At 51.3% G+C, this 12339-nt stretch overlaps 2 protein-coding genes across 3 annotated transcripts in view; one reads left to right on the plus strand and one right to left on the minus strand.

Annotated features, from left to right (window-relative positions):
* Positions 1 to 537: 537 nt before the first annotated feature.
* Positions 538 to 9991, plus strand: TMEM243 (transmembrane protein 243). Its single transcript, XM_074869834.1, has 4 exons — positions 538 to 698; positions 7266 to 7316; positions 8208 to 8312; positions 9484 to 9991. The coding sequence occupies exons 1-4, from the start codon at positions 621 to 623 to the stop codon at positions 9604 to 9606; spliced, it is 357 nt and encodes a 118-aa protein (XP_074725935.1). The 5' UTR covers positions 538 to 620; the 3' UTR covers positions 9607 to 9991.
* Positions 9989 to 12339, minus strand: part of DMTF1 (cyclin D binding myb like transcription factor 1) — a 31404-nt gene continuing 29053 nt past the window's right edge. For both annotated transcript variants that reach the window (XM_074869830.1, XM_074869832.1), the window contains 2 exons: positions 12185 to 12332; positions 9989 to 11362 (listed from right to left, as the gene is read on the minus strand). In XM_074869830.1, the coding sequence (XP_074725931.1) occupies positions 11253 to 11362; positions 12185 to 12332 (258 nt within the window). In that variant the 3' untranslated portion in view covers positions 9989 to 11252. The remainder of the gene's footprint in view (positions 11363 to 12184; positions 12333 to 12339) is intronic.

Below are 12339 nucleotides of genomic sequence, written 5' to 3' on the forward strand. Positions count from 1 at the left end.
AAAAGAAAATAAATAAAATAAATTAATAAAGATAAATAAAATACATTAATAAATTAAAGTAAAATAAATAAAATTAATAAAGTAAATAAATTAATAAATTAAATAAAGTAAAATAAATAAAGCAAAATAAAATAACAGTTTTAAAAGCTTAATTTCTCCAAATCACAATATCATCATCAATAATTTGATTTGCTTAAATAACGCGACTTTGTTGAATAATAATTAAATGTAATAAATAACAGACCGGTGACCTTAACTCCACCCCAGGGCCTGGGCTGGCAACTCCGCCGCTGCAGAGGTTCCGCGGAGCCGCACCGCGCCCGCGTAAATCTCGACATAACCATACGCAGGTGCGCTCAGAGATACGCGTATAGCCCCCCGCCCCCCCGCCCTCCCCCCCCCCTCCGTGCTCGCGTCCTCCCCCGCGGGTGTAACGCCCCCAGCGGGCCCCGCAGCAGCTTCCCCCCCCCCCCCAGCTCACCGATCCCCACGGCGGGGGCGTGGCCGGGCGCGGGGGGCGTGGCGGCGCGCGGCGGGGCGCGGAGGAACGCGGAGCGGCGCGGAGCGGGGGCGCAGCATGAGGGCGCCCCCCCCGCCGGCCGCCCCAGCGCCCCCCCGCCATGGAGGGGTTCGCCGCCCGCAGCTACGGCACCGGCGGGCCGGACAACCGGCCGCTCTTCGGGGAGACCTCGGCCAGGGTAAGGGCGGCGGCGGCGGCGGGGGGCGGCTCCCCTTCGCCGCGGGAGGGGGGGGAGCACTGCCCGCGACCCAACGGGGACCCCCAAAACACCCCCCGACCCCCAATAAACGCCAGCAAAGAAAATGTGGCAGCACCACCCCTCCCCGCAATGCAAATGCCCCCCAGTAATGAAGAACCTCCCCCGCCCCCCCCACCCGGGGTAACGGCACCGCAGGAGCCGAGCGAGCCAGCCCGCGAGGAACCTGCCCCAATCCTGCAAACAAATTCTAAAAAAATCACCTAAAATAAGGAAGAATATCCTCGGCTCCCTCCGAACCAGCATGAAAAAAATCAGTAAAACGACAATAAAGCTGCACCCCAATGGAAAAATGGAAAAGGAGCCCCCCAAATTCCAACAGGAAGAAACCTTTCAAATTGGCAGAATTATTAAAAAAACCCTGAAATAAACCAAAACCAAACCCCTCCCGATCAGTTCACTAAAACAAAACAAATTAACCAAAACCACCCCAAACAAACAAACCCCCCAAATTTAAAAAAAAATAACACATCTCCAGAACGATCACCCCAAGTGAGAACTGCTCCCCCAATAAAAAAAACTCCCCAAACACCCCTCCCTCCCCCCCCAAAGAAACCAACTTCCAGATAACCACCCCCCCACACACCACTGACCCCCCCTTTCCCCAAGCGCCCAGCGGGGAGCAGGGGCTCGGGGTGCAGAGCGCCCCAGGATCGGGGGGACCCCCTGTTCGGGGCTGGGGTGCAGCCGGGGGGGGTCACGCTGGCCAGGGTGCCCCATCTGGGTGCGTGTGGCCCTGCAGCCCCCCCAGAGCGGGGTCCAGGGCTGCAGCATCCCGAGTTGCATCTCACCCAATTTTGGGGGTCTTTGCTGGGGATGGGGGGGCTGCTTTTGGTGCCCTCCTGGTAATTAATTTTTTTTCCCTCTGCCGGGTGCGTGCGGCAGCGCCGACTCATCAGGTGTCAAATCCCCCATCAGCTGGGCAGCTTCTGGCACTGCTGTGGGTCGGTGCCTGCTTCGGGGGGCTGCGCTGGGGAGGGGGCTCCCTGGGGTGCTGCCCTGCCTCGAGATCCCTCAGGAATGTGATACCTGGCGCTGTGCACCCGTTTCCAACGGGGTGACGGTGGCTCAGGGTTTGTCCCCTGTTAGGAGAGGTTACGTGTCCGTGTGGGTTTGGAAGGGTGCGGGCTGAAACTGCGTCAAGTTATTCACAAAAGTGTATAAAATGCATCATCCTTCCCCCCAAATAATTGGAAATGCTGCTAAAATGATAATGTTTAATAAAAATAAAGTGATGCCAGCCAAATTTTGGAGGGGGAAGAGAATGATGTGGGGTAGGAAGAGGACAGGCAGCGCCTCTGAGAGGATGAATTGAGGGGGGATGGGTCCCCCCTGCCAGTGGGTGCCAGCCCTGATGGGGAGCGCGGGCGGCGAGGGGACCTTCACCGCAGTGCCCTGCGCGGGGTCACAGTGGCTGATCCTCAGCCAGGGATTTTGGGAAACCTCCAGGGATGGGGACTTCTGGGGACTGCAGGACAGTGATCCCAGCAGGCAAACCCCAAACTTCTAGCCCAGGCCAAGCCTTTGATCCCTGACCTCCCGTCTCTTTCTGGTTGTGGCTCCACTCACAGGGAGCAGTAAATAATAAACATGGGGTGCTCATTCCAGTTCCTGGGCTTGAACAGGGATCCCGTGTCCTGCATGTCACCTCCTGCCCATCTCCTGTGGCTGTTTTTGGAACCTGTCATACGGGACCAGCGGTGGCCGACGGTCCCTCTCTGCCATACCTGTGTCTGACGGGCAAGGGACCGCTGTGCTGGCCTGGGGTGGTTTCCTCCCTGATTCACCGGGGTTGCTTAGAGACAGACACTGGTGAGGTCCGGAGCTGGAAATGTTCTGTCTCAGAAATGGCAAAGCTAAACTGCTTTAAAATGGGAGCAGGTCTGATGGGAGAAACGTGTCTGCCCGTGCCCTGGCTCTGCTTTTGGGTCTCTGCAAGTGGTGGCTGGTGCTGGCAAACCGGGACCCTCTGGGCTGGGCATGAGGCTGTGGGGAGGGGCAGGGGCAATGCTCGTGCCCCAGGAAGCCCTGCACCCAAATCAGGGGTCTTGCACCCTTGCCGGCAGTGGGAGATGGATGTAGAGATGGGGCTGCCCTCTTCTTGCTGCCGCCTTCTTGCTCTCCTGGTCTCTAGGCTGGTGGCCTTGGGTCTGAAACCACCCTGTGGGGACGAGAGAGCTGGGCAGCAGCATCGGCCTCCTTCCCCTGCCATGGTCCAGCTGCTCCTGCCAAGCTCGCCCTCCCGTGCTGGCTGCTGAACGGAGACTGGGGGCAAGCTGGTACCAAAGAAGTCTCTGGTGGGAAGAGGGAGTGTAGCAACACGATGCTGCTGAATGCCAGGCACTGTGGATTCAGCTGTAGTTACCAGGGATGCAGCTCTGGCAGCGAGTGGGTATGAGATAATGCAAAGCAAAGGCACAAGCGGTAAGGTGGCAGAGGGGAGACGGAGCGTCACAGATGCAGGACTTCTTGGGAAAGAATCACAGAATTATCTAGGTTGGAAAACACCTTGAAGATCATCTAGTCCAACCATTAACCTAACAAAGTTAGAAAGAAGTTGAAAGTAGAAGCTCCTTGGGTTCCTCCGTGACGGGAGCATTTAAATATAAGCGGGTGGGTGTAACTGCTGTGGGTTGGAAGCAGAAGGCGATAGAAGGAGACTGAGCAGCTCAGGATGGGAATGAGGAGCCTTTGAGGGCACAACAGCATGTCCCCAAGTCTTGCAGCAGGAGGGTGGTCAGCACAGCTCTTCTTGTGTACAGTATATATTGTCTGCTATTCCATGCAGTTTCATCTGGCACTACATTAAAGTATCCCCTATGGCTGCAGTGGGCTGCTGACCATCTGGACTTGCTGATGTAAGGCATAAAAATGGCTTTTCTGTCATGCCTGCAGAGATGCCACCAGGTATCTGCCCTCCAAGGCACCAGCCCCTTCCCCTGCCCTGGCCAAGCCTCTGCTGGGAGCTTGTTTCCCACGGGCTCAGCCCGCAAGCCGCTAACTGGGAGGATGCAAGGTGCTGAGCTGGAATGGGGCAGAGAGCAAAGCTTGTCACACTGTCAGAGCCCGTGCTGTGGGCACAGTGGTGCGGACACACCCTCAGTCCTGCCTCAGTTTCTCTGTTGCTCAAAGTAACCCTGACCCACATCCCCAAGGATACTGGACTGTGCCCTCCTGCTTTGCGAGGGCTTGATGCTTCCTGACCTCGTCTCCCTTGCCCAGAGGCAGCTGGAGGGAGACCTCTGCACCACAGCAGCTCCCTGGGACAAGCCTGGTGCCTCCAACCCCTGCAACACCCTCCTTGGAGTAGGAGGAGAGGGCAGAAACCCTCCTGTTTTGAAATGCAGCTTGCGCAACACTGAGACACCGAATTCATTGCTTGTCTGGTGAACAGCTCGCTACGTCTCGGCTGCTGGCTGGCTGAATGGGGATCCCCATCAGCACATCGCGTGCTGCCGGGCTGTATCAGAAGTTAGTGTCCGTGTGTGAGCACCCTGCGCTGGTGCAGGTGATCTCCAGTAGCCTGCATGCTCACAGTTCTGGTGTGCGCGCTGCTTTTTTTTTTCTGTCTTTTCACTCTAGCGGCTATCATAATACATAGTGATGCTGGAGAAGAATCCTCCCTGAATCAGCTGTGCTGGTTGCAAGAGCTGGCTGTGCCAGCTTGGTAACATGGTTTGTAGGACACATGGCTCGTCACAGCCCGTTTCTGCGTGCCTGGTATCCACAAGTGTCTGCCCGGGATGGGCTGCGCACTTGGACGTGGCGTGGAGGTGAAAGGCTCCGTCATCCCCAATCCCTTTAGCCGTCTCGGCCTCTGCTTGTGTATTTTTAACCTTTTTGCTGTGCTAAGCTGCCTGGGGCTGAAGTGTCAGCGGGCACCGGGGAATACAGCCTCTCGCCACTTTGCCAAGCCTGGGATTTCAGGATCAGTGGCTCTAATCCCTGGATCCTGAAATACCTTCTTCTGCCGGCAGCGCAACTGGAAAATTTTAGCGACCACAGGTTTAACCGTGGGGAAGGGGATGCCCTGACCCACAGGGACTGGCTGCCACGTGGCAAAGCCTTCTGCTGCCGACATCTGTACTCAATTTGGCTATTGCTGTGATGTCCATCACTCGGCGGCGTGAGATGAGAGGTCCCCATGCTGGGGGGACGCTCTCTCCTGCACCCCGTAAAACAGGCAGAGAGAAATGCTCCGTGGTTACCACTGAGTCCAACCCCCTTGTTTTCTCCTGGTAGACCTGTCTCTGATCTGGCAAAATGGGTGAATTCTCCCTGTCTTAAAATTGCAACCCTCCAAGTCTCTAGTTAATCAGGAGAAACCTAATCGTGGCTGAGTTTCTGGGTGGTGTATCCTGTCCGTAGGTATGTGACTGTGTGCCCATCCCTGCCGGGCTGTCAGCGAAGAGCAGGCTGTGACTGTGCTCTCACCGGGTTAGCTGTATGGGATGGCTCTGCAGCCAGCTCCTCAGCTTTCCCTCCCCTTCCTCTGCTGTTCAAAACCCATCTCCCCATGGCACAAAGGGCGAAGGGATCCAGCTGCTCACCTCCCGCCACCCCTTTTGTCCCTGGGGAGCTGAGCCTGAATGCAAACTCCAGTCCCCCTTTACAAAATCGCCTTGGTGGGCTCAGCTGGGTCTGCAGGGCAAGAGCAAAACTGCTGTCCTTTCCTGATGTCGTTGGAGTTGCTTTTGGGTGTAAGGATCCCTCCACATAACTGTCTAGATTAAAGTTAGCTTTGAGTTCTTTAATTAATTTGTTTAGCTAGGCGGAGGAGCCCAGCTGAGCTGTCGTGATGTGCTCTCGTGGAGGTAGCACGCTTGCCTTTCGCCCTGTTGCTTGTTATTTGCCTGGAGTTACTTCTCTTAGCTCGTTGTTTGGGGTTGGCAGTGGGTACCTTGTAGATGGCTCCCAGAGGCTGCTGTTGTATCGCTGCCACCGCATGTGGAAATGCCGGTGAGGAGCAGGGGCTTGTGCCTGGCTGGCGAGGACCTTGCATGGGGGGTGTTGGTGCCGATTTCTTATGGAGGTGGGTCACTCCCCACTGCTGCAGCCACTGCCGTGCCCCCACGGCCGGGGGCCTCTGAGCTGTAGGAGCAGAAGTGGTCTGGTTTTACGTAGAGGAGCTGGGGACTAAGAAGAGGTTTTAAAGAGTCTGTTTGCTGTGGGCCTTTCCCTTGGGCATGGCATCTGCCTGTTACTGAACCGCAAGCTTGGGCGCCGGAGCTCCGCCGAGCCTTAGGGCAGGGTTGCTGCTCTCCTGCCAGAGCATGCTTTGCTCTCTGCCACCTCCTCTTTGCTCTCTGCTTCCTCCTCCTGCCCTGCTCCTGCCATGTGTTACTTCTTCATGACATGGGGCTTCTCCCTCTACAAGTTGTCTTCCAAAATGTAATGCTGGGAGGGAAGAAGGGTGCGAGACCAGGTGAAGGGAAACCTGGGCTGCCCTGCCTGCTGGCTGGGATGTCTTGAGCAAGAGGCTTTCACTGCTCAAACTCCTTCCTCAGTTTCCTTTAACTGTACCTATTTAATGACTCAGTGTAATTAATTGAAGTCCTGGGTTTTTTCTCTCTGCGCATCTTTTCTGCTATAGCTTGTTCTTCTAGCATTTTATTTGGGCAGCCAGCTGTCTGGGGTGTTACACCTGACTGCATGCAGCCCAGTCCGACCTTGGTGATAGATGCTTATACTCAGAGTAGCACCATGAGGAAAGGGAGGAGGCAGGTATCCCGGCAGGGATGGGAATATTCTTTTGCATCAGGTCATTTCTTACTCCAGTGAGTGCATCGGTACGGGGTCCTGCCCTGGGAGCTCCTCAGAGCCTGTAGTCACGCAGCCCCATGTCACTGCCAGTCCCTGCCCTGATGCCACCTGGGCTGGGATTGCGATGCCAACACCGAGGGATACCTCTTCCCTGGTGCAGAAAGGTTGTCTCCTCCCAGCCAAGTGTTTTATACGGATGGGGAGCAGCAGAAAGAAGTGTGTGTGGGGGGATAGCTGTCCATCCAAGCAGGGCCACCCTGAGGCATGTTCAGATCTGCTGATGTTAGGGGGGAACATTTGGGGTGCAGGGAACACTTCACCTCCTTGTCAGTTGCCCACAAATTCCCACCTAAGACACTATCATTCTCAGGCACTGAGACTAAAGTAAGCTTTTTCTGACAATCTCTGTCTGTGCACTCTCGCTTTTTAAAAATTTTTAAAAAGGATTTGCACAACTGTAATCGATTCAGGCGTAGCGAAGAAGCCAATTGCAAATGAGCAAACCTGCTGCACAAGGACTTGGCCAGTGCCACCTCCCTGAGATCCATGGAGTCAGAGGAACGGAAACCTTCTTGCGTGGCAGAGCTGACCAGGGAGCCTTGATGGTGCTGCTGGGTGTGCTGGGGATAACTGGCTGATGTGGTGCTCTCAGCATTGTTGGTTACTGGTCTGTTTTATGTGGTTCTTTGGCAAGGCGTGCGTGTAACTGTCCTCTCTTTTCTTCAGGACAGAGTCATCAATCTAGTTGTTGGCGGCTTAACATCCTTGCTGCTTGTAGTAAGTATCCCCCATCCCATCCCGTGTTTCGTGCCTCCCTTAGGTGACAGGGTGAAAACCAGCGTTCCTCCTCAAAACAGGCGGTGAAACTTCACTGTCTGAACAGGCTGTAGTTTGGGGCTCAGGTAGTCACTTTGGGGCGCCTCTGTCTTTTGAAACTCTTTGACAACAGGTGAAGGAGAGTATCTTTCTTCAAGCCATGTTTTTAAGATCTGGCTGTGCAATAAAAAGCCCCAGGTCCATGGGCAAATTGTCCATCCTGGCTGCACGTGAGCCTGCGTGAGATGACAAAGTGCTTATGACCCAGGAAAACGTGTTTGCTTCTCTATTTCTTTCTATTTATGATTTATTTCCCTCTATTTATGGCTTATAGGAGTTTTTCTGAAGTTTGTCACTTTGTCTCAAGCGATGCTTTCCCCAAGCTTTAAAGACAAACCCAACGCCATCACGACTGGAGAGCATCAGTTCTGCAGTCCGTGGCGGCAGCACCATTTGAGAGCTGAGGTGCAGGGAGGCGGTAGGAGAGCCAAGGTGCCAGCTGGTGGAAAGCTTGGCTGAAGAGATGCTCCTACACGGGCAGCGTGCACCCCCGTGCCTGCTGGCTTTATGGGTACTTGGAGGATGGTTTCCAGCAACAAGCCAGAGTAGCAAAGCTTTCAGCAATTTTTTTTTTTTCACCCCTCTAAGTCTGTGGTTGCATCCAAGCGATTTTCCTCCAGAATTGCACATTTCCCTCCAGCTCTCCACAGGGTGGGAGTTAAAGAGCAGGGAGGGGCGTGCAGCGCTGGATGCGAGTGCCGTGCTATGCCAGCCGTCGGGGCCAGCCTCTTCTTGTTGCAGCTCTGACGGCAGGCGAGAACAAAGTCTTCATCTTTGTTTTCCTCCATACAGGTCACTCTAATCAGTGCTTTTGTCTTCCCGCAACTACCTCCAAAACCTGTGAATATATTTTTTGCTTTCTGCATCTCCTTGTGTTGCATTTCTGCTGGCATACTTGTAAGTACCGCCACGTTTGCTGTGCAAGCTTTTATGAGGACAAAATCTGAATAAAATCTGCTTTATGTGGTGCCGCCTTCTTTTTCACACTCCCCTAGAAAAGCTTTCCCGCCTCCATAGAACAAGTTGACAATAAAGAGTGGTAACCAGCTTTGTATTAACTGCAGAGTAAGCATGTGAACTAAGCCAACTTCTGCAGGTCAGCTGTGATGCAAGACTTGCCACCTCTGACAACACCACCTGTAGCTGCCAGTGGAGAAAGTAGGAAACGGGGGAGCAGAGCAGTGAGAAGGGAATGCAGAGATGGATTGTGCTGCAGAAGACTTGGGGTGGAGCAAAACACTTGATGTGGTGGGGCCAGCCAGGCCCTTGCGGAAGTCAGTGACCTTTCCGGCACAGGGGATGAGTTGCAGTGGCAGGAAGCAACGGTGGGTGGCATTTCATCAGGGGAGGAGCTGAGGTTCCTCTACTCAACAGTTGAGCATCCCAGGAGTTGGTCCCAAGCGTTGGCAAAGGGAACTGGCAGGTCAGAGTTTGTAGAATCACGGAATGGTTTGGGTTGGAAAGGACCTTCAAAGACGATCTAGTCCAGCCCCTCTGCATGGCTCCTTCCTCTGCTGTAGCTTTTCATACTTGGAGCATTCTCCTTCCTCCAGCTGGGACCTGGAACAGTCGCTGCCCCTCACTGCGGGGTAACTGGGACAGCACTCTGCAGTGCCTGGTCAGTCCCAGTTGCCAGTTCTATGGCTGGTAGCCATGACTCTGCCCAAGACAGGATGTGTAGTGCAAAACTTGATGTTTGTCCTCATCAACCAGGGTGTAGCCAGTTTGGAGTGTTAAACCCCACCCACTCTCTTCAACAAAGCTGACAAAACAACCCCTGTCTTCACAGCTAACCTGGCACTCTGGTTTCACAAACAGCCTTGTTTTGGGGAGAAACACCTTGCCAAATTCTTGTTTGTGTGTTCCACCAGCATGCTGAGAAAACAGGTGTTATTTCTTAATTGTTAAGAAAACTTGTTGGACACTACACCTCATAGTCTCTAGTCAGATGAAGCTGGGTTGTTTTACAGGAAAAAAAAAGGTCTAGAAGGTGCTAGTTCAGTTACCATAGAGTTTCCTCAGAAGTACCTGGCATTTTAAAGTAATGCAAACTCATCCTCTCTTCTAGATCTACTGGTATCGACAAGGAGACCTGGAACCTAAATTTAGGAACCTAATTTACTATATATTATTTTCTATCGTCATGTTATGTATATGTGCCAACCTGTACTTCCATGAAGTGGGCAAATGATGGACATGGGGAACACCCAGCGATGATGCTACCGTGTCAGACTGCTTTCAGCTCAGCTCTCAGCTCTACCCAAGATGTTTAAGTGAGGACAATCAGCCTGAGAGGAAAGAAGTGGGTTGTGCAAGGATAAATCAGTACATGATTTTCATGTAAATGTATATGTAATGTCCCTCTTGTTGGGGAGAATTATTGCCATAAGATGTGACATTCTGCTTTTTTTTGAAGAGCTACTGTTGCACTTTATGAACATTCCAGTTGTACTGATGTTTCAGAATGGCACAAGCTTTTTCATTTTGGAAAAAACTGCATTTTTTTATTACTGTACAAAGAAACTGCAGCATTGCAAGGATCTGTAGCAGTATAAATAAATGGCATCTTACAGTTACGTACGACAAATACTCTTTATTTCATTTAAACTGAATATACAATTATTTCTGTTCCCTAGGCAACCATTTGAAACTACACCTTATTTTTCACATTAACAAAACCACAGACTGAAAAAGACCAACTCTTGATTATGAAGAGCTAATTACAGAAATAAATAAAATAATTTATACATGAGTCTTTAGTTTCTATAGCTTTTTCTCTCAATTCCTAGCTAACAGGCTGGTGCTCAGCCTAGTGTCTGTTTCAAACCCTTGAATGTAGGAATTAATTGGCTTCCTTGGCCTCGGGACCCTATGCCCAAATTCTCACAGAGCTTCTTCAAGACTTTGCCACCTCCACACCACCCCCCATCTACTGACTTGCTGCATAAATCACCTGTGGAGAGCTGGCTGGTAGTGTCATGTAAACAGCGAGAGAGACAAATGTTCCAGCCTACTCACAACAGTCTTCAAAGAAGGTACAAACCTGTGGAGGGAGGCTGGTGGGTCCCTGTAGCTTCCCTTTCTCGTAGCCCTTCCCTTTTTATTCAGCTTGCTGTAGTGATGAAGGAAATGGAAAAAAAGGAGAAAAAAATAAAAAGATTTTCCACAAGTGATCTTTCTGAGCTCTGTCCGTTGCCAGCAACGGACTCCTCAGAACAAGCAGACCAGGCAAGTCCCATAAGCATCTGAGTCTTCTTCCTATACCGCAGACGTACTGACAAGCCAGATGAGATGGGAATACAGACCACTTCTTCATGATGCTGCCCATGCTCCCTGAAGTCTTTGATGGAATACATTTCTTCCTGAAATGTAACAGTCCAATACTCCATGTATTACAAGAGTCAGTAAGTGCAGAAATCCTCACCCATTCTTCATGAAACGTGTGCAAACTAATCCTTGCTGCGGCACTAAAATGCTACAGTCCACAATCCTTGACTTCTGTCCAGTTTTCCAGATGTGCAGTTCAGCACACCAGTATCAAGTCAGATCGGAACTGACCCCGTGGATCCTTAGCAGTGAGCACTGCAACAGAGGTTCTTTAAAACACTGAAACACCCTGGCTGAGACGTAGCACGTCAGGCTTCGGTTGGCTGCTCTGTAACCCTTTACAAATGAGGTAAATAGCCTGAGCAGAGAAAGTGCACTGTAGTCATTTCAAACTGGAAGCTTCTGCTTAAAGATACGGACTGACTGCTTTCTTTGGAAATGTGGCACAGGGTTGTAACTAATTTCACAATGCAAACATGGCCAATAGAAAATGGAGACAATTGCTGCTTCTCAGTGACAGCTCACTAAATCTTCAACATCCTTTGAATCTTCTGAGTCAGGACTGCCCAATGATGAGCCAATAATGTGTGACCCATCTCCGTGATGCTGCAGGATAGGATCTGTCAAGAGACACAGTACACTAGAACTGTTGTTTACTGTGCCATTATAACAAGATATCAAATACACACTTAGGAAACAGAAAATGCAGTCTGGAGTTTTAACCAATTTTAAGCAATGTTGTTCGAACTAGGCAGTTCTCAATTTCTAGTTTCAAGGTAAGCTATGACTAATATGGATGCAACTGGTGTGACTCACAGTGGGATTCATCGGGTATTACTATATCAGACCTAGTACTGATCCTCTGATGGCTCTGCAAGGAGATCCTTCCTCGGGAAAGGAGCATTTGTTAGGTGCAGCAGTGGGAGAATATATCTGTGCTGCTTCCAAGTCTGAGATGACTCTTGGCACTGGGAAACGCGGCACAAGCTAGCAAGCCCTTCCAGGTAAGTGCTGTGCAAACACACCCCCAAACAGCCCAGCCCCTCACCATGAGAGGCATCAAGTGCATTTCTGATGTCTCTGGTCTTCTCTCAAATAAGAAATTTCATTCAAGCACCAGGCGTGAAGAAATGTACACTAAATAAAGAGTTACTTATTAGCCTGTGTGTACTAATTCAAAGCTCAAGGGTGATGGAAACACCTCAGCAAGTGATGAAGCAGCTGCTGTTCTAACGCTCTTCCCACGAGGTTAAGTGGGACTTTTCCACTTCTACTGATACCAGCTGGGTAACCAACTTCCTTAAAGTTTCACAGCAATGACATGGAAAATTATTTATGAGAAAGCAAGGATCTATAAGGCGTTGTTTACCAACACTCAGAAGTGCCATACTGCTTCAATGAATCCTAGCTCCAGCATCAACCCTATGACGGGACTGTCGTACCTGTCAGAGTTGTCAGGGGCAATACTGATTCGCTGTCTATATCATCTGTTGTCTGGATAAAACCATGGGAAGAAGGAACAATAAGCACAGTCTCATCATCTATTGCAGGCTGATCAACTTGTTCTTCTATTGTTGGAGAACCCAGGTCCTGCACA

This window comes from Strix uralensis, chromosome 5, assembly GCF_047716275.1.
Source record: "Strix uralensis isolate ZFMK-TIS-50842 chromosome 5, bStrUra1, whole genome shotgun sequence".
Lineage (NCBI taxonomy): Eukaryota > Metazoa > Chordata > Aves > Strigiformes > Strigidae > Strix > Strix uralensis.